This window comes from Lindgomyces ingoldianus, assembly GCF_010093535.1.
Source record: "Lindgomyces ingoldianus strain ATCC 200398 unplaced genomic scaffold BDR25scaffold_3, whole genome shotgun sequence".
In the NCBI taxonomy this organism is placed as follows: domain Eukaryota; kingdom Fungi; phylum Ascomycota; class Dothideomycetes; order Pleosporales; family Lindgomycetaceae; genus Lindgomyces; species Lindgomyces ingoldianus.
In genome coordinates this window covers 567,490-584,965 of record NW_022985164.1, presented here as the reverse complement: position 1 = coordinate 584,965, position 17,476 = coordinate 567,490, and the positions used below count along the sequence as shown (strand labels likewise).

Sequence of the window (17,476 nt, the reverse complement as noted above, 5' to 3'; positions counted from 1 at the left end):
CCCTGGCCAAGACAAGCAGGCCGTTCTCTCAAACGCCCACGTCAAACTTCGTCCTCCACCCACATCACGACTCCTACCTTCCGCCGCTCCTCGTTACTTCCTCTCTCCTCCAGCGCGTCCCCTAATACCTGCCCTTCGTTGCTCGCTGAGACATGCGCATGCCGGTTAATCATCGCTATTCCCTCTAAAACACCCCTCCTGCTTGCATTCCGACCCCGTCGCAGGAATTCTTCAGCCCTCCCGGCCTTGCACCCTTCCGCGCGACCTCCCTTCACCACCCACCTTCGCTATCACGAAGCAACTGTATCCCGGATGCGTTTTTGAGCGGCGCTGGCTGCCCATTTTCTGACATCGCAATCGGCGCAAGCCCGCCACTATGTCGTTCCTGTTTGGAAAGAAGAATAAGCAACAGCAACAGCAGCAGAATAATGCGCTACCGCCAGCCACCCGCGATATTTCGTCCTCGCATGGACCGGGCTCGCAGATACCCACGGCAAATGGATTGAGCGGGCGAGACCCCGAGAAGGGTCGCGGCGTACCACCACCGACCCAAACGCCCACGCCCGGTGCCAGTGTGAACAACTCCCTCAGCTCTCTCCAGAATCCCGCCACCACGGCGAGCCCTGAGCCCAAGACGCTGAGGGATAGGGCTGATTCGGACTACCAGGCAAGTCTAGCGAGGGGAGAAGGCCTAGCGTTGCTCTCACCTTGCCCTCACATGTTGCTCTGTGGTTGCTAATGGTGCTGCTCAGAACCCCCGAAGTGGCCGCAACCCTGGAGACTCGCCTTATCCCTGGTCCTCGCGACGACTGAACTTTACCACGACCGTAAATCCCTTCCCCCGATATGGCGCCGCAATCAACGCAACCGCTTCCAAAGATGGCGTCATCTATATTATGGGTGGCCTTGTGGGCGGCTCTACAGTCAAAGGGGACCTGTGGTTGACAGAGATGGGGAATGGGAGCCTGGCTTGCTATCCTATCTCAACCACGGGAGACGGTCCCGGGCCAAGAGTAGGCCACGCGAGCTTGTTGGTCGGGAATGCCTTCATCGTTTTTGGAGGAGACACCAAGCTTGACGACAACGATGACCTCGACGATACCCTCTATCTCTTGAACACCTGTATGTTCTGGGTTTGGCATTGTAAAGCAGGCGCTAACACTCCGCAGCAACAAAACATTGGTCGCGCGCTTTGCCCCAAGGGCCCAGGCCCACCGGTCGCTATGGCCACACTTTGAATATCTTAGGTTCCAAGATTTACATCTTCGGTGGACAAGTTGAAGGTTTTTTCTTCAATGATTTGGTCGCGTTCGATTTGAATTCTCTTCAGTCCTCATCCAGTCGATGGGAAGTGCTATTGCCGAATACAAAAGATGGAACCCTCTCATCTCCCCAAGGTCGAGCACCCCCGGCACGTACAAACCATTCCGTTGTCACTTGGAATGACAAGCTCTATCTGTAAGTGGATTATTCAACGTTGAGTTTCCCCCAAATTCATGCGCTGATGAACCAAAGCTTTGGTGGAACGGACGGTGTCAGCTGGTTTAATGACGTCTGGACCTACGAACCACGAACGAACGCATGGAGCGAACTTGACTGCATAGGCTACATACCAGTTGCTCGAGAAGGTCACTCTGCTACACTTGTTAACGACACGATGTACATTTTCGGAGGACGGACCCAAGAAGGCGTCGACTTGGGTGATCTTGCTGCGTTTCGAATATCTTCTCGTCGATGGTACATGTTTCAGAATATGGGCCACTCGCCATCGCCTCGATCGGGCCACAGCATGACTGCATTTGGAAAACATGTCATTTGTCTAGCTGGCGAGCCAAGCTCCTCCGCAAGTGACCGAAACGAACTGAGCATGGCCTACATCTTGGACACTTCGAAAATCAGATATCCCCCGAACGAAAACGCGCCCATGCAACCACAGTTGAATGCCCCCAGGAAAATGAGCGGGGGTGATAGGATCGGCACCGGTATCCCCCAAGGAAAGCCCGCCTCTCCTCCTACGAGGGAAGGGGTTATGGCTGGGCCGCAGGTGTCTAGAAGCCCCGATGCTATGGCGAATGGAATCACAACAGGCGCCGCGGGATCTAGGCTACCTAGAGCCGCCCCCGGCCAAGCTCCATCAGGTCCTCCCCCGTTGCAGCAAGCTCCTCAACCGAGGGCAAACGGCGCCGGCACTGCCACCAGCAACGTACGAAGTAAAACGCCTACTAAAGGGGACCGAGGCTTCGGTCCACCGGTGGACACAAGGGCTGCCTCTTTCGATCGGGAAAACATGTCCCCGAGCACGAGAGAAAGCCCTTCTACAAACGAAATCCAAGCGCAATCTGTCTCTGACAAGACGGTGAATGGCCCGCGAAAAGGATCAGATATATCGTCGATAAGTCAGCATCAACGAGATCACAAAGAATCTATGGACACAACGAGGTCGGCGAGCGTTGTCTCGCGTAACACATCGAGGTCGCATCGGCAACAACATTCCCTGGAAAGCATAGAGCAAGGGACGCCAAGACGCTCAATTGAAGCACAGCAGCGTGTGTTAAGTCGCGAAGGTGACCATCGACCCGTTGACAGTGGTGTGGGTGCCTCTCCTGCGCTCAGCCAACAGAACGATGAACTGATGCGGGAGCTGGAAGCTGCAAGGAGTCGGAATGCTTGGTACGCCTCAGAGCTTGCCCTTGCCCGCAAGGCAGGGTATAATCCGGGTGCTTCAACAAGCCCGATTCTTGATGAGCGAGCGGCTGATGTCTTTGGCGACGATGACCGACCTCTACTGGAAGCGCTGCTGAAAATGAAGAATGAGCTGGAGCGTGTGCAAACTTCCATAAAGTCCCAACAAGTAGACGCAGCGAAGAGAATTGCCGAAGTCGAAAGACAAAAGGAAGCCGCGGTCAATGAAGCTATCTACGCCAAGGCAAAACTTGCGGCTCACGGGGGTGGCAGTCAAGGTGGCACACCTCAGCCTGATGGTACTCGTAGTACAGCGACGCCTGATATGGACCGCATCAACGACATCAACCGGCGCCTCGCTGCCTCTCTAGCTGTACAAAGTGAGCTTTCAGCCAAGCTTGAAAAGCTCAGCCAAGAAGTGGCAAGTGAACGCAGGGCGAAACAGCTCGCAGAAGATACTGCGGAAGCTGCTCAGAAGCGTGTGCAAGAGCTGGACTCGTCACGGCAGAAGAATGCCGCTGAGTTCGAGAACTTGCGAGCCGAGCTTCATGAAGCTCAGAGAGTGGCACGAGAAGCATCGGCAAATGCGACGGAGGCTCAGGCTTCCTCCCGCCTTTTGGCCGTTGACAAGAACGAGCTAAGCACGAGGTATGCGAAGGTGTCAGAACAGTCAAAAAACCATGCCTCTATTCTCCAATCCCTACGTGACGCTGTTTCTGCTTCTTCAGACAAATCCACATTATTGGAAAAGAAGATCGAGGAAGAGCGATATCAACGGGACAACTTAGAGCAGAAGTTAGCACAGTTGCGCTCGGAACACGAAGACCGCACGATGGAATTAGAGTCTGCCTCTCGAAAGCTTCGGGATGCCGAGGAACTTGCAGAAAAGTACGCGGAAGAGGCTCGTCTTCATCGCCAAGCGGTGCTCTCTGGTCTTGGAAGGTTTGCCGAACGCGATGAAGATGAGCACGAGGCCATGGATGAGCGGGTCGTTATTCTTCAACAACAAGTGGAGGCTGCGAATGCCATGGTCCGCAAGAATCAAAGTGCTGCCGACCAGGCATACGAAAAGCTTCGACGCGCTGAGGAGAGAATTGCCGGTCTGGAGGCGTATCAGGAACAATCCAGTCGCGAAGGCCTCACTATTCGAAAGCAGCTGCAGCATGCAATGCGCGATATGCAAGTTTCTGAAGCGGACAAAGCTGAGCTTCACCAGCAATATGAACGCCTTCGCCTTGAAAGTAACGCTCTAGAAGTCCAGTTGAAGACTCTCAAGAATCTTCTTGAGGAGCGTGGTGTCAACCCCGTTGATGCACGACGCTCACGGGTGTTGGACAGCCCCAGCTCAAGATTTGGCACCCCCGAGTTGAACCGAGTTCGTGAACTGGAACAGCAAATCGACGCCATGAATAAGGCGCACGAAGAGCTTCGATCTGTATTCGAACAGCGAGAGCACGATGTCAGCAAGGAATGGGAAGGGAAGTTACAGACCCTCCATAGCGATCATCAAGCTGCCGTCAAATATCTTCGAGGCACAGAGAAGATGCTTTCCAAAATGAAGCAGGAGCTTGAGCGATACAAGAACGCCAACACCAAACTGGAGGAAGAGCTTACACAGGCAAGACAAGTTTCCCGAAGCCCAACCAAGGAACAATCCAGCGAGTGGGCGGCAGAGCGAGACTCACTTCGCTCTGAGTTGTCTCAGGTGCAAGCGAACATGAAGGCCACAGTTAGTCAACTAGAAACACAACTCTCCACCCTTCAGTCCGAGTTGGCGTCTGCCCGTCAAGAAGCTGAAGCCGCTGCTAAGCACGCTAAGGACTTAGAGTCCTTGGCAGAGCAATCTCGCACCGACCTGGAAGCCCTTCGGCGTCAGAATGTAATTATCGAAGAACGAGCACGAGAAGCCGAGACCCGCGTGCAAATGTTCCTCGACCAATTCGAGAACACGGTTGACAATTACCGTCGCCAGTCTCAGATTCCTACTTCCGGTGTCAATGGAGAAGATGGTGGACACCGCCATCATGCACATGATAGTATCGCTTCTGGTGATTCCATGTACAGTGAGAATGACGACTCGAGCACACCAGATGCCTCGAGCGCCACAAACGTGCCTGCGACGCGTAACTCGATGGCTCTTGACAACCTCGCTTCTGAATTGGATGCTTTACGAACCCACTGGGAGACCACAAACAAAGCATATAGGCTTAGCGACCGCTTCGATTTTGAGAAGTCTTCTACCAGCGAGAAGAGCGAATTGAGCGAGTCGCTTGCTCAATGGCGAAAGCGCATGGACCTCGATGATGATGAGCATGAGAAGAGAGAAGAACAGAAGGAGAGAAAAGGCAGCCAGAGCCACCCCTCCGCTGCTCCGTCGACAGTGCCGGCAGGCCCTGGTGGCTCCACGATGATCTGAATGAACATGGTGTTTAGACCATCTCGATTGGACGTTTTGAGTTGGACCCATGACTAAAAAGGAGATGTTGATGATGCTGCCTCTTGGTTTATGAACATCCGTCTTACACTTCTCTTCATATGCTATTTTCTCTCTTTCGACAGGGCTGGCTGGTTTATTATCGGCGCTGAATGGCCTATTTGGACCTGGGTCTCTTTTCCTCGTTCCACGTCACCCTCTCCACAATTTTCGGTGCAGGGAATTTTATTCGTACTATACCATCTTCTTTTACGTTTTGTCTAGCCCCTTAATTCTGCCTCTCGTTGATAATCCATTTTTCTCGGATCGTGGTTCTTCCATCCAAATGATGTCCCTTGGGTTCTACCCTTTTTTCTCGGCGTTTTTGAACTGTATGGTATGCTCAGTCTATGGGATATCAAAGTTGCAGAATGTTTTGTGTCTAATCAGGACAGGGCCAGGACTAGAGAGTACACAGGCTTATGAAATACCATACGGTGTTGTTCCTAAATGAATTGGTTGGGATGAATCACTGCCTCCCTAATTGAAGCCGTGTGTGATGTTAGGTGATTGTCGCGGCCTGGTTATGTGCCATCTCAAGGTTGCAACTCCAGTTTCGTTCTGGAGTGTGGCAATCTTGTGCTGAAGCAATCGGAAGCTTATTCTCAGTGTGGAGTGGCATGGTCCAATCACGGTTGGGTGGGGCCTTCTTTCCTTGCTAGCGCGTCGTTGCTGCCTCGTCGGATTCAGGCAACCCTCACGACTTCACCACGAAAGCACCTGACCTAGATTAACTATGGAACATGGTGCCTAGAGGAGACGAGCGGTGTGATAAACAACGCCTCCTGACTCTAGAACTCCTGGCATATGCCTCGGAGGGTCTTGTCCTCAGATGCTAGATATAAAGCCGCCGTGTCGCTCATTTCGTTTCCGTCTCCATCTTTCAGCCATCAACCGCGCCTTCTCCTCGTATCTCGCAAAGCCACGCCCATCCCAGAGATTTCATTTACCAATTCCCCCCAATTGTGTTCTCTTCCCACATTCTTCTCACAAACAACCCATCATGGCGCCTTCTACTCTTCCAAATGTCCCTGTGAAGCACACTGACTTCATCCAGTACATTGCATCTAACCCAGACAAGCCTCTGCTGGAACTTCTCGAGCCATACAAGCTGTACGATTCCAAAATACGAGAGGTTTTTGCCCAGGAACCCAATCATCCTTCCCTCATCGACCAACATCTCAATATCGTCCCAGTCTTCAATGGACATGAGAAAGATGTCAAAATCCATGCTCGAAACCTGGACGCTGAGACGACAGATGAGAAGGAACGGTATATCATGCCGCTCAATGAGAAGGACAGGCGTCCTAGTGGGTCCCCTGCCATCGTTCGGGACATCAGAGAGTTCCAGCAAAACTTTACCCTCTTCTGCGAATCCTCACTTGTTGACCTGGACTGGAGTAATGTCGTCGCTGCCGGGTCCTCCGTTGTGACGAGCCTCTTGCCTGTTCCGTCTCAGTATGCCATGTCAAAGAGGGCACTTCGCCAGTACTATCACGAAATGATAGCTCCAGCTTCGGATGTCGATCTATTCATCTATGGGCTCAACGAGGAAGAGGCTTCCAAAAAGATCCTCGAGATTGAAACAAGGATCAAGGACAGTATCCTCACTGAGACGAGTAAGTGCCAAATCATGATATCGCTATTCATGCAACTAACGGCCTAAAGCTACTATTCGAACCAAAAATACAATGTAAGTGTGACTCGGCATTTAGAACTACCAGAAAATCTAATGTGCCCCCAAGCACCATTGCGAGCCAGTACCCCACCCGCCATATCCAAGTGAGTCTGCAGCAGTGTCTTCATGTGCCGTTTTGCTAACGCTTCAGATTGTACTTCGCATCTACAAATCGATCGCTGAAATTTTGACTGGCTTCGACGTTGACTGTTCGTGTGCGGCATATGATGGAAAGCAGGTTTATGCCTCTCCCCGTGCTCTCACAGCATACATGACTCAATCGAATACGATCGATTTGACTCGTCGCTCTCCTTCTTACGAGAACCGCCTCAGCAAGTATTCCCACCGTGGATTCGAAGTGTACTGGCCAGTTTTGGAACGCTCACGCGTCGATCCAACAATCTATGAACGAAATTTTGGGAGAACCGTCGGGCTGGCGAGACTTCTTGTTCTAGAGCGACTTCCTACCAAATCCGAGCGTGAGAATTACATGGATGAACGACGCCGTGAACGAGGAAGGCCGGCCATCCAGCGTCACCTCAACTATAGTATGCACGGTAACATCAAGGATTTACATGAGGATGAAGTCGCGGAGTGGGTTGATCAGGAAGATGTCAGTGACTACCGTGAGTCCCTTATTGTGAATAACGCTGCCCTTTCTTTTACATTCTAAAGACCTGTAGACACTTTCACGATTCCCTACGGACCTAAGTACCATGCGAAGAGGATAGAGAAACTCCTCTACACCAAGGACCTCCTATTGAATGCAGAATGGAACAAGAGAGATGACCGCGAAGTGAACTTGCATCGACATCCAGCATTCTTTGGGCGAGCCGAAGAGTAAGTAATTTGATCTCAGGTCCAACAACACCTTTCCTAATGGCTATAACGTAGTGTCATTCACGACTGTTGCGGCTTCTGTCCTAAGCCTGTGACTCCGGAGGAATTCGATGCCGCTGATGAAGAGGCAAAAATCTACGTCTCTGGGGAGATCTCATTCATCCAGGACGATCCAGGAAGGCAGGCGATTGGTTCTTTCCATCCAATTACAGACAAGGACTGGACTGAAATGGCGTATGTCGGTAATACTGCTCGGTTATGCCAAGGAATCATCGACGGCGATGTAGAGCATGTTGAGGATTGGCTATCTCAGGAAGGGTCTGATCCGAATTGTCGAGATTACACTGGCCGCACCCCTTTGCATCTGGCTGTCACGTCCTCCACTCCAGATGTTGTCAAGACACTCATTGACCGCGGCGCCCGTCTTGTCGCTCGCCTTGCTGACGGTAGGACTGCTCTCCATCTGGCTGCGGCCCGTGGAAATGTGGAAATAATAAAGATGATTCTTCAGAAGAGTGAAGAGAATGAGGAACAAGAAGCTAAGAAAGAGGACGCTCGAAAGCGGGCAAGGGTTGCTGCTCGAGACCAGCGGAGAGAGACTAAGGCGGTTCCTGAGAAGCCTGCAGAAGAGGAAGAAGATGATAGCGACATTGAAATGATTGACGACGAGGAAGACTCTGATTTAGAGATGCGCTCGACAACTACTGGGTCCTATGTCAAAGTCAAAGAAGAAGAGAAAAAAGCTCAGGACCAACTCCCAGAGGACGAAGAAGACGAACCTGACTTTTATGATGTCAACGTGCTGGCTTGGGATACTCAATGTTCAGCCCTTCACCTCGCGATCTTGCATGGTCACGTTGAAGTTGTCAAAGAGCTTGTTCAAACCTTTGGTGCTGATGTCCTGTTGCCGATCAAACTCCTTAGCAGCTACGACAAGAAGCCCCGTGGAGCAATCTTGACACTAGTGCTTGCCCTTCGGCTTCCATTGGAGAAAGCCAAAATAATGGCTAAGACCTTACTGGAGATTGGTGCCTCCTCCGCTCAAGCCGACATGCATCAGACGACTGCCCTTCACTATATCTCTAAACAGGAGCCTGATGTTCTCGAGACTTTGCTCCAATTTGATGAGCCAGCTGCGAAACGTGCCATCAACCACCTTTGTGTTGGAGGCTCAGAGTGGAGGCCATCTGCTTCAAGTCCTTTGATGAGTGCTATCCAAAATGGCAATGCACTCGCTGCACTTAAGCTTTTGGATGTAGGCGCTGAAGCACATATCCAGTTCAAAGACTGGATGAAGTCTGTCGAGTCACAATACGAAAGTGTTTCAAAACGCGACTCGAACCTCAACCACGCCGAATTCAACAAAGATGTGGAACAACCAATTATCCTTGCCGTCCAAACGGAGCTGTCGGATCTCGTCATGAAGCTTCTGGAACTCGGAGTGGACCCAAACACACTCACGAAACAGACCCAGGCCGCTATGGTGAATACATGGTATCAGCGATACAATAAGATGGAAACTCTTCTCGACATAGTCCGAGAAAAAATCAAGCAGTTGAGAAACTTCGAGGATACTGCAGAACCGGAGCTACCAGAGAAAAATCTCAAGGATGGGGTGAACTACCTCGAAGGCCTCGAGCCAGAATCATACAAATGGTTCATAGCCAAGATATTCATTGAAGATGCCCAAGGATCTGATAAACGTGCTTTGGAGGCCTACGAGAAGCGTTTGAAGCAGCATAATGAGCGCAAGGGGATTGAAGAAAAGAAAGCCGCTGTTGCGGCGCTCGCTGACCAATTCGAGGTTGTTGAAAAAGAGTTAATCAAACGCGGCGGGCAAACATTCTTAGAGCTTCATCCGGACAAGATCGAAGAACAATTCAAGAATACGTACTCGTATCCCGAACACAAACCGAAGCCATGGGAGATCACTTTCGATTTCCGAATCCATGATCTCACGGATGAGACTCGTGACCACTACTTGAAGCTGTAAGTATCACCGACGATTTTGCTTGCACATTAGCTCACAGCATATGGACAGGTTCCAAGCCGCCTGGGATGGAGATCTTGCTACAATCAAGTCTCTTACCTTGGCTACGTGGGGTCCGGAAGATGAAAGAATGCCATTGAAAATAGCGGTTGAAGATCGACATAACCACTCCCCCTTCAGCCTTGCAGTTCTCCGTGGTCATTTTGACGTTGCTCGAGCTATTGTTGAAATCTCCCACGTTCAATACCAGCCATCTGAAGAGAAGGAAAAGGTGCGCTACCGGATGGGCAACAATGAGGTTGAGGATGAGGACAGTGAAACAGATGACGCAAGCGAGTCAAGTGATATTCCAGTATACAAGGAAATTCTTGATGACCGATTCACAATCGACACGATAGGGGAAGTATCTACACAGGTAAAGAGTGAGACTTCCCCTCTCAATGTCATTAACTGTGCTTATTCAGCATGTGACTTTGCCCGACTTCTGAGAAAAGGTGAAAAGTTCACCTACGGTTTGGATGACCGCGAAGTTACTCTAAGCGGATACGGCACATTAATGACATGGGCAATAAAGACGAACGACATGCGGCTTTTCACATTCATGCTAGATCTTGAGCTAGAGTGGACAGATAGAATGGCCCAGGACAAGGACAAGTCTTCAGCCATTCCATCATTCCCCGAAAGCGATTTCCTTCTCGCGATCGAGTACGGGCGCATCAACATGCTCACAGAGTTGATCAAACATTCAGGGGCCGGTATGGAGCTCGAGTCTCTTGTCAAAAAGAGTGGTGTCAAATTTCAAGAAAAGCCGAAGTACTATCAGGGTCTCAGCGTATGCATTTTCTTTTTCTTTCAGTTTACGAGCTAACTTGGGAATAGGTCCATGGCAAGAAGAGGGCCGATTGGGTGTCTGCAGCTCGAGGAATTCGCATGCGAAGTGTCACCGATACTCATCCACCACTCTTGAGGGCCGCTTTCAAGGGTAATCTCACAAGCGTTGAGTGGTTCCTCAGTGACAGCCCTTCACGCCACTATCTCGACTTTGCTGAAGCAAATAAGTCACATAAGCTCATCACACATCTAAACATGTCTGCAGGAGGATTTAATAAATGTTTGTCCAGATGGCTCGGAGCTAGACGTAAGCCTCGTACCCGTATTTTTGGTAAATTCTACTCACTAACAACACAAGATGATATTGCTCTTCATTGCGCCGTCATGGCACCGCCGAGGGATGAAAGCAAGAAACTGATCGAATACTTGATGGACAAGATGCCAGAGTCAATACACATCAAATCTAGTCAGGGACACACTCCTCTTGCTCTCGCTTTCTCCCTTCGCCGATTTGAAGCCGCCAAGCTCCTCATTGCTGCTGGCGCCGACCAGACTGTTCGGGACTCAGATGGAGCCAACATTCTTCATCTCCTCCTATGCAGTGCATATTCATCCAAAACCGTCGACAGTAAGCAACTGAAGACAATCATGCAGTTCCTCGGTCTCATCGATAAGCGCCTAATCTCGTCATTGCTCTCTGAACGCTCGTCTTACTCTCCTGGATCGTTGACGCCGCTCATGCGCTGGATGAGAAATTCACACGAGAGCAGTTCCGTTCTTAAAGCACTCTTGGACTTCGCCGAACCAACTGGAAACGAGCATCTGGAACACTTAGACGGTTCGGGGGAGACACCGTTGCATTACGTCGTCAAGTCCCAGAAGCAGGAATGGTTGAAGATTATATTGAAATACCGCCCTGATCTACTGTACCGCGAGAATTCGGTTGGCAAGACTCCATACGAAGTCGCCGAGGACGCGTACATAACCAGGTGCGTCTCAGAAGCGCTGGGGGTTTCGAGGCATATTAGCAACATTTCAATCACTGATCGCGGCACGGAATCCTTTGCGCCGGACTACAGGGCGCCGGAATCTGTTGATACGGAGAGCATCTGGAGGTTTTGCAAGAACGTTATGAAGGAGCATCCTGGGAAGAGACGACTGGTCAGCTTGTTGGATGCGAATGAAGTGACAAAGCGGCTGGCGACGAGATATACGGGCAGGTCCCGATATCGAAGTGGCCAGGTGGATGGTGGTGAGAGTGATGTAGAGTCGACTGTTGCGGAATCTGAGGATCATACAGATGAGGTTAAGCAATGGTACACACACGCTGACGTTTCTTTATGGGATGAAGATGAGGATGAGTTTGACAGCTCTGGTTTGAGGGATGGCGTGGCTGGAGGGATGGATAGATGATAACATTATCAGTGTCTTTTCCCGCGCTTTCGAAGGCACTCCTTACGCGTAGTAGTTTGACGGAAATATAGGAGAGTATGTCAACAACGCAGGGTAGCCAGAATAGAATTTGCATAGCTCACTTTACTTCTTCAACCGTGAAAATGTCTTGGAAATAGCTCCAAGGTATGGTGTTGCGTAACATGGAATATCACTGAGATGGGGTCAATTTGTTAAATCGCTTTCTGGATTTGAAAGTCGGCAATTACTGTAAGGTCAATATCAATTGGCTTCTTTACCTAGTGCCTTGTTTAGGCAACCTTCTGAAAACTTGTGGATTATCCATTAAGTCTTGGCACTGTAGAACGGGTGATACTTTCCATAGTCTTACGTGGGAGAGAATATATTCGAAGAAATCTGGAATTGGGATCATACAGGAGGAGAGGATCATCGGATTCTTTCGAGATAGATATTATTAGAACAGTCTAGGGATCGATATTATATGGTGTTGCGGTCATCTAGCACACGAGGTGAAGGCTGGTTTGCTTACGTAACAGAACTTGGCGATGTCACGGTCTTGACACCCCAGTCTAGCTTGAGCTCCACGCATTTGGGGACGCGTAAAGCGAAACCACTACTAAAACTCACGACGCTGGTAACATGTCGTGGAGCGGGGTTAACATGGCCACTACCCAGGGCGGTGAGAAGTACAACAAGCTGGCTCGTCCAGATTATTATGTCGCAAGCCTCAGCGTCAGTTGCTCAATATTTCCCTCTCTGATATGATTCTAGTACTGACTTTGACAGAGAAAACGACCAGAATCCGAGACCCGGCATGAGCCGAGCGATGACGAGCCGCCGCCCAAGCGAAGTAGACAAAATAATTCGAGTCGAAAAGAGAATGATTCACCAAGGCGGTCTCCAGGCTCCGTCAAATCCTCAGAAGTCCATGCCCCAATCGATGCAGACTGTGGGATGAGATACGGGTTCCCGGGTCTGGACGAGTCTGACGTTTCCGATGATTCTACAAATGAAGCCCTTGCATATCTTCGAAGTGTCAGGTAAGCTACAGTCCCTCCCTTTACCCCCAGTCTGCCTCGGTGGCCCATCGCAAGACTATCGCGTTGAGAGAGAACACAGAGCCAACCTGTGTGAACAAATAGGTCCGAAGCGCAATCAATACCACACGTCCTCCTTGCCCCCACCCCGCAAATCGAGGAGGGTGACCATGATGAGTCGATGTACAAAAATGGGCGGGGAGACATGAGAGCTTTCTACAAGGACGGCACATGGATTGCTCGCGACCTCGAACGCGAAAATTATTTTGACCCCAGCCGATCCGACTCCCCCGCCAACCTCGACCCCCAAGAACAGTACTACAACAAACTCCTTACGCGATACCAAGCCCTCCGTAAGACCCTCTCAGAAGCCACTCCAGTCAATAAAGCCAAGCGAAAGAACGATGGCCCTTCCAATAGTACAAGCGAAGTTCCTCCCCAGAACAGGCGGGAGTGGCTCTATGCTCTCTCTCGCCAGTTTCCGACTCCCTCGCATGTGTGCCGGATGGACCAACGCGACGTCTTTCAGGGCCTTCTATACTCCATGCTCAGCTTGGACCGGTTTGACACAATCAACAAGCAGCAGAGTTGTTGGGTTTGGGCCTTGTTGGCGAAGGCGGGTGAGATGGGCACTCTAGACTACTATAAAATTGGACGCTTGAGGGAATTGGCGCAGAAAGCAGCAGAACTTAATATAAGACTATGCAGCGGCCACCTCAAAGAGCGACGCAAGGGTAGTGATAGTGATAGCGATAGTGAAGATGAAGTTGCAAGGAGCTGGGGGATTGACGGTGAAGGCGTTGAAAGTGAAGAACCCGCCAGTAGCAAGTCGGAGGAAGATGTCCAGGAGAGCACAAAGGAGATCCCAGTAAAGGTTGCAGAGAACCCCAGTACGGAATCTAGTGGACAGGCCCCTATGACCGAATCGAATGACTGTGAGACCAAGGAGGTCCTTGAGAACAACGATGTCATAACTGACAGAATTGAGGACATTAGTGTCAAGCCCAACAATATCCCAGCCAATGACGTCGAAATTCCGGGCCACACCGAAGAGAAGGAACCTCAAACCCTTGAAGAGGCAAAAGCACGACTGCTGGCTCAGCTTGGAGATCGTTTGGTTCAAAGACGCCCATTCCTCTCGCGGGCAGAAGCAGAAGCGCAGCGTCAACAAATCCGTGAGAAGCAGCTAGCTTTGACGCGAGATAACGGTCCTGCCAAGGAAGCAGAAGAAGTATTGCTTACCAGTAAAAAAGATGACGATTCTGAGGCTCCCACACTGGATCAGTCGGAATCGGCTTCACGAGGAGAGCCTTCCTGCGCTAAACCAGAGCCTTTCACAGAAAGTGAGATGGAAATTGAGGCTGAGAAAGAAGTCACGGAGAACGAGGTTGAAAAGGATTCCAACATTGAGAAGAAAGAAATGGCCCCCGACACGAACACCAAGATCACGCTGGACATGATCATTACAGTCGTAGCTGAGTGTTACGGACAGAAGGATCTCTTGAAGTACAGGGATATGTGGGTTCAGCGAAACGTTTGACGTCTGCCGAACTACCATGTACCTGGTTCCATGTGCCTGAACAGTAGTAGGATTAGGGAGTTTCTGGTGCCTAGTGCCGTGATACAGGCTCCAAAAGCTAGCTTTTGAGGGTTACACGATGCCATATTCATGGGTACTATTTGCATGCATCATCCCGAAATCACAGCAGACTGTACAGACAGCATAGGGTCATAAAATGAGTTACATTAAGCAAAACTTGAATTCATAAGCACCCATTGGGTATCCACCTCGTCCAAATTCATCTGAACATCAACCTCAACATCAACGTAACATGCCCTCGGCTCCGCTACTCACACACCCTGTCTCTCCCCAATATACACACATACATGAATTAATCCAGATCAAAGCTAATCAGATCCACTAACACGCACCACCAGGGCACGCAATATTCGTCCCATACTTATCGCCCGACCTCCCCGCAACCTGGAGAACCGCATTAATCACACCGCCAATACCTTCACCGGCAATCAAACCCGCAGCAACCGCATACCCGTAGATATCAAAACCCACGGGATTCCACTTCGCCCAGAGGAATGCCCACGTCGATCCAATCACCATGGCAGTTCCGTACTGCGTCTGCGCGAGCACGAACGCGAGACCGATACACATCATATTGGGGTGGTATTTCTTGACCCACTCGCGTTCGCCGACCCAGAGGTAATGGCGGACGAAGACCATGGCGGAGCCGAATATGGCGAAGACAATAGCGAAGATGCCGGATGTTTTGGGGATGGGGAAGGTTGGGTCGGTGACGGCAACGGCGGTGGCGCGCCAGGCGGAGACGGAGGGGACGGCGAAGGCGCAGGTGTCGGCCTCGATGTCGATGATGCAGGGGTATGCCGTAGAGAAGAGCTGGAACATGGCGGGTGCGAGGAAGACGGCGACGATAGTTCCGATGCCCTGCGCTACCCACTGCTGGTTTGGAGGTGTGCGGAGGAGAAAGCCGGTTCGGAAGTCACAGACCAGATCTGTGGATTGGTTGGCGCCCATGGAGGCGATGGCACCACCGAGCAAGTTGAGTTTCTGTGCGTGTGCGACTTCCCAGTGTTCGCCTTTTGTGGCACCTCCGAGGATGATTTGCGAGGCTTTGGATGCGGCGGTGAGAGGTGTGATGTCTGTGACGCCGGTGCACTGGATGGCAAGGAAGGAGAAGAAGAAGGCGAGGAAGACGGAGAGCAGTGACATGCCAACTGGCATGTCGAATTCAACACCTAGCACCACGCAGATGCAGATGATAGAGAGGATCAGGCCGGGAAGCCACATCCACATTTTGACCAACTCGTGGGGTTGCGCGGAGTCCTCGACCCAGTCTTCTTCGGCCTGCTCACCGACTTTCTTGAAGAAGCCGAGTTCTTTGCCCATAGCGTGGCCGAGAGCATAGATGCCAGTAGCAATTCCGCGGTAGAGGGCTTTGAAGGCAAAGTAGATGACTTTGTATTGAAGGGCAAGTTCTGCATTCATGTGAGCAAGGCGTAGGAGTGGTATATGGAGAATGAAGCCTACCGGTAAACGAAACCGCAATCATCATCAAAACGCCTGGCCACAGAAGCCAGTATCGGGGGCTTGGGCTGTCCTTGTTGCAAGCCTTCAAACTGAGCGAAGCGAAGGTGATGTAACCCTCCCACTTTGGATCGCCTCCACTTAGATCAACACCCCAAGCCATGTTGTTGTGGACAAGAGCTGGGCCAATGATACCCCAAGCAATGACACTACCGGCGAAGAAAGAAATGGAAACATTAAGACCGACCAGCATACCAGAGCCAATGAAAGCGGGAGTCCATTCGAGGAACCAGCCCCAGTTCTCGACGGCAAGGGCTTGGTCTGGTGGGCAACGATTAGCAACAATCTAGAAGGGGTAGGTAATATGGCCGGCTTACTCTTATAGTGGCCCCAGATGTAGAACCAGGTGAAGAAATGCCAATCCCACAGGATACCAATGCAGTACTGGGAAACAACACGCAAGATCAAAGCACCCGAGAACGCGAGTGAGAGACCCTTCATCTTCATCTTGGCTATCCTCTCTCCGGTAATAGCCTGATGCATACTCCGAATGGTCATGGCGGTAGCAGAGGGAGTAGGGAAGATCAATCGGAGCTCACGAGCCACATACACGATGAAGAACTTACGCACTGTGAAAGAGTTAGATCAGTGTATTACAATTCAAGGGAAATCAACTTACTCGGTGTAGCAAAGAAAAAACCGAAATAACCAGCAACAGCAGTAAGGGAGACAATTTTCCAGTAGTCAGCTTTAGGAGTATCCAAAAGCTCAAGCTGATACAGAGCAGGGAAAGCGGAGACGAAGACAGAAGAAAGACCACCAGACGCCATGGCAGCGGTCTGGACAATGTTGTTCTCACGTGGACCAAAGCTGCCCCCGAGGATAGGGAAGCTCTCAGGAACGGCCTTGGAGATGAATTTGACAACGGCAAAACCAGCAATAGCCTACTATGCTCAGTGATTGTTTCCTTCTAACTTATAATTGGGTTTACTTACGCCGAACAAGTTGGCCGTGAATGTCCATCCTGTCTTCAACCCAAGATAGACATTGGAGGCATTCACGAGAGCACCACAACAAAGACCGATGAAGATAGCACGAATAGTAAGGATGTCGCTTCGCTCATCTGGCAAGTCGTCGAAGGGCTTGAAGGGGTCGATCGTGAAGTCATCATGGTGGTCGTCATCCAATTCCTTGAGGCCTTCCTCATTGATGGCCTCCTCATTATATCCCTTCTCATCAAAGCGCCCCTCGGGGGTATTAAACGTGTTCTTTGTTTCAGTCAATGGTGGGCTATTGTGGAGTTAGTTGAAAGCCCAAGCTTTCTTTCTTCATGCTGGGACGCGTCGTCTGGTGACACAAGACTGGCGACCGGCAGTGAGGTATGAAACGTACACTTTGGGGTTGATCTGGCCCATTGGCTCGACGGGGACGTCGACGACCTCGTTGGAGGCCATGATGGACTACCAGTACC

General features: G+C 50.9%; 4 protein-coding genes across 4 annotated transcripts; 3 read left to right on the top strand and 1 right to left on the bottom strand.

The window, feature by feature from the left end:
- The first annotated feature begins 251 nt into the window (after positions 1-251).
- BDR25DRAFT_65095 (cell polarity protein-like protein) lies at positions 252-5,270 on the top strand. The gene is made up of 4 exons (XM_033698875.1): positions 252-667; positions 753-1,122; positions 1,170-1,458; positions 1,516-5,270. Exons 1-4 carry the CDS (start codon positions 377-379, stop codon positions 5,096-5,098), a joined length of 4,533 nt encoding a protein of 1,510 aa, XP_033553151.1. The 5' UTR covers positions 252-376; the 3' UTR covers positions 5,099-5,270.
- Positions 5,271-6,158: 888 nt separating this feature from the next.
- On the top strand, positions 6,159-11,907 carry BDR25DRAFT_277358 (ankyrin; the record flags this gene model as incomplete). Its single annotated transcript, XM_033687611.1, has 9 exons — positions 6,159-6,774; positions 6,824-6,848; positions 6,901-6,937; positions 6,985-7,459; positions 7,517-7,673; positions 7,728-9,662; positions 9,715-10,495; positions 10,543-10,801; positions 10,853-11,907. 9 exons carry the CDS (start codon positions 6,159-6,161, stop codon positions 11,905-11,907), a joined length of 5,340 nt encoding a protein of 1,779 aa, XP_033553150.1.
- Positions 11,908-12,503: 596 nt separating this feature from the next.
- On the top strand, positions 12,504-14,664 carry BDR25DRAFT_339367 (uncharacterized protein). Its single transcript, XM_033693377.1, has 3 exons — positions 12,504-12,639; positions 12,694-12,947; positions 13,050-14,664. The coding sequence occupies exons 1-3, from the start codon at positions 12,547-12,549 to the stop codon at positions 14,482-14,484; spliced, it is 1,782 nt and encodes a 593-aa protein (XP_033553149.1). The 5' UTR covers positions 12,504-12,546; the 3' UTR covers positions 14,485-14,664.
- A 150-nt stretch (positions 14,665-14,814) lies between these two features.
- On the bottom strand, positions 14,815-17,459 carry BDR25DRAFT_331173 (oligopeptide transporter; the record flags this gene model as incomplete). Its single annotated transcript, XM_033692609.1, has 6 exons — positions 14,815-15,956; positions 16,009-16,326; positions 16,383-16,634; positions 16,685-16,949; positions 17,001-17,295; positions 17,398-17,459. The coding sequence occupies 6 exons, from the start codon at positions 17,457-17,459 to the stop codon at positions 14,866-14,868; spliced, it is 2,283 nt and encodes a 760-aa protein (XP_033553148.1). The 3' UTR covers positions 14,815-14,865.
- Positions 17,460-17,476: the final 17 nt, after the last annotated feature.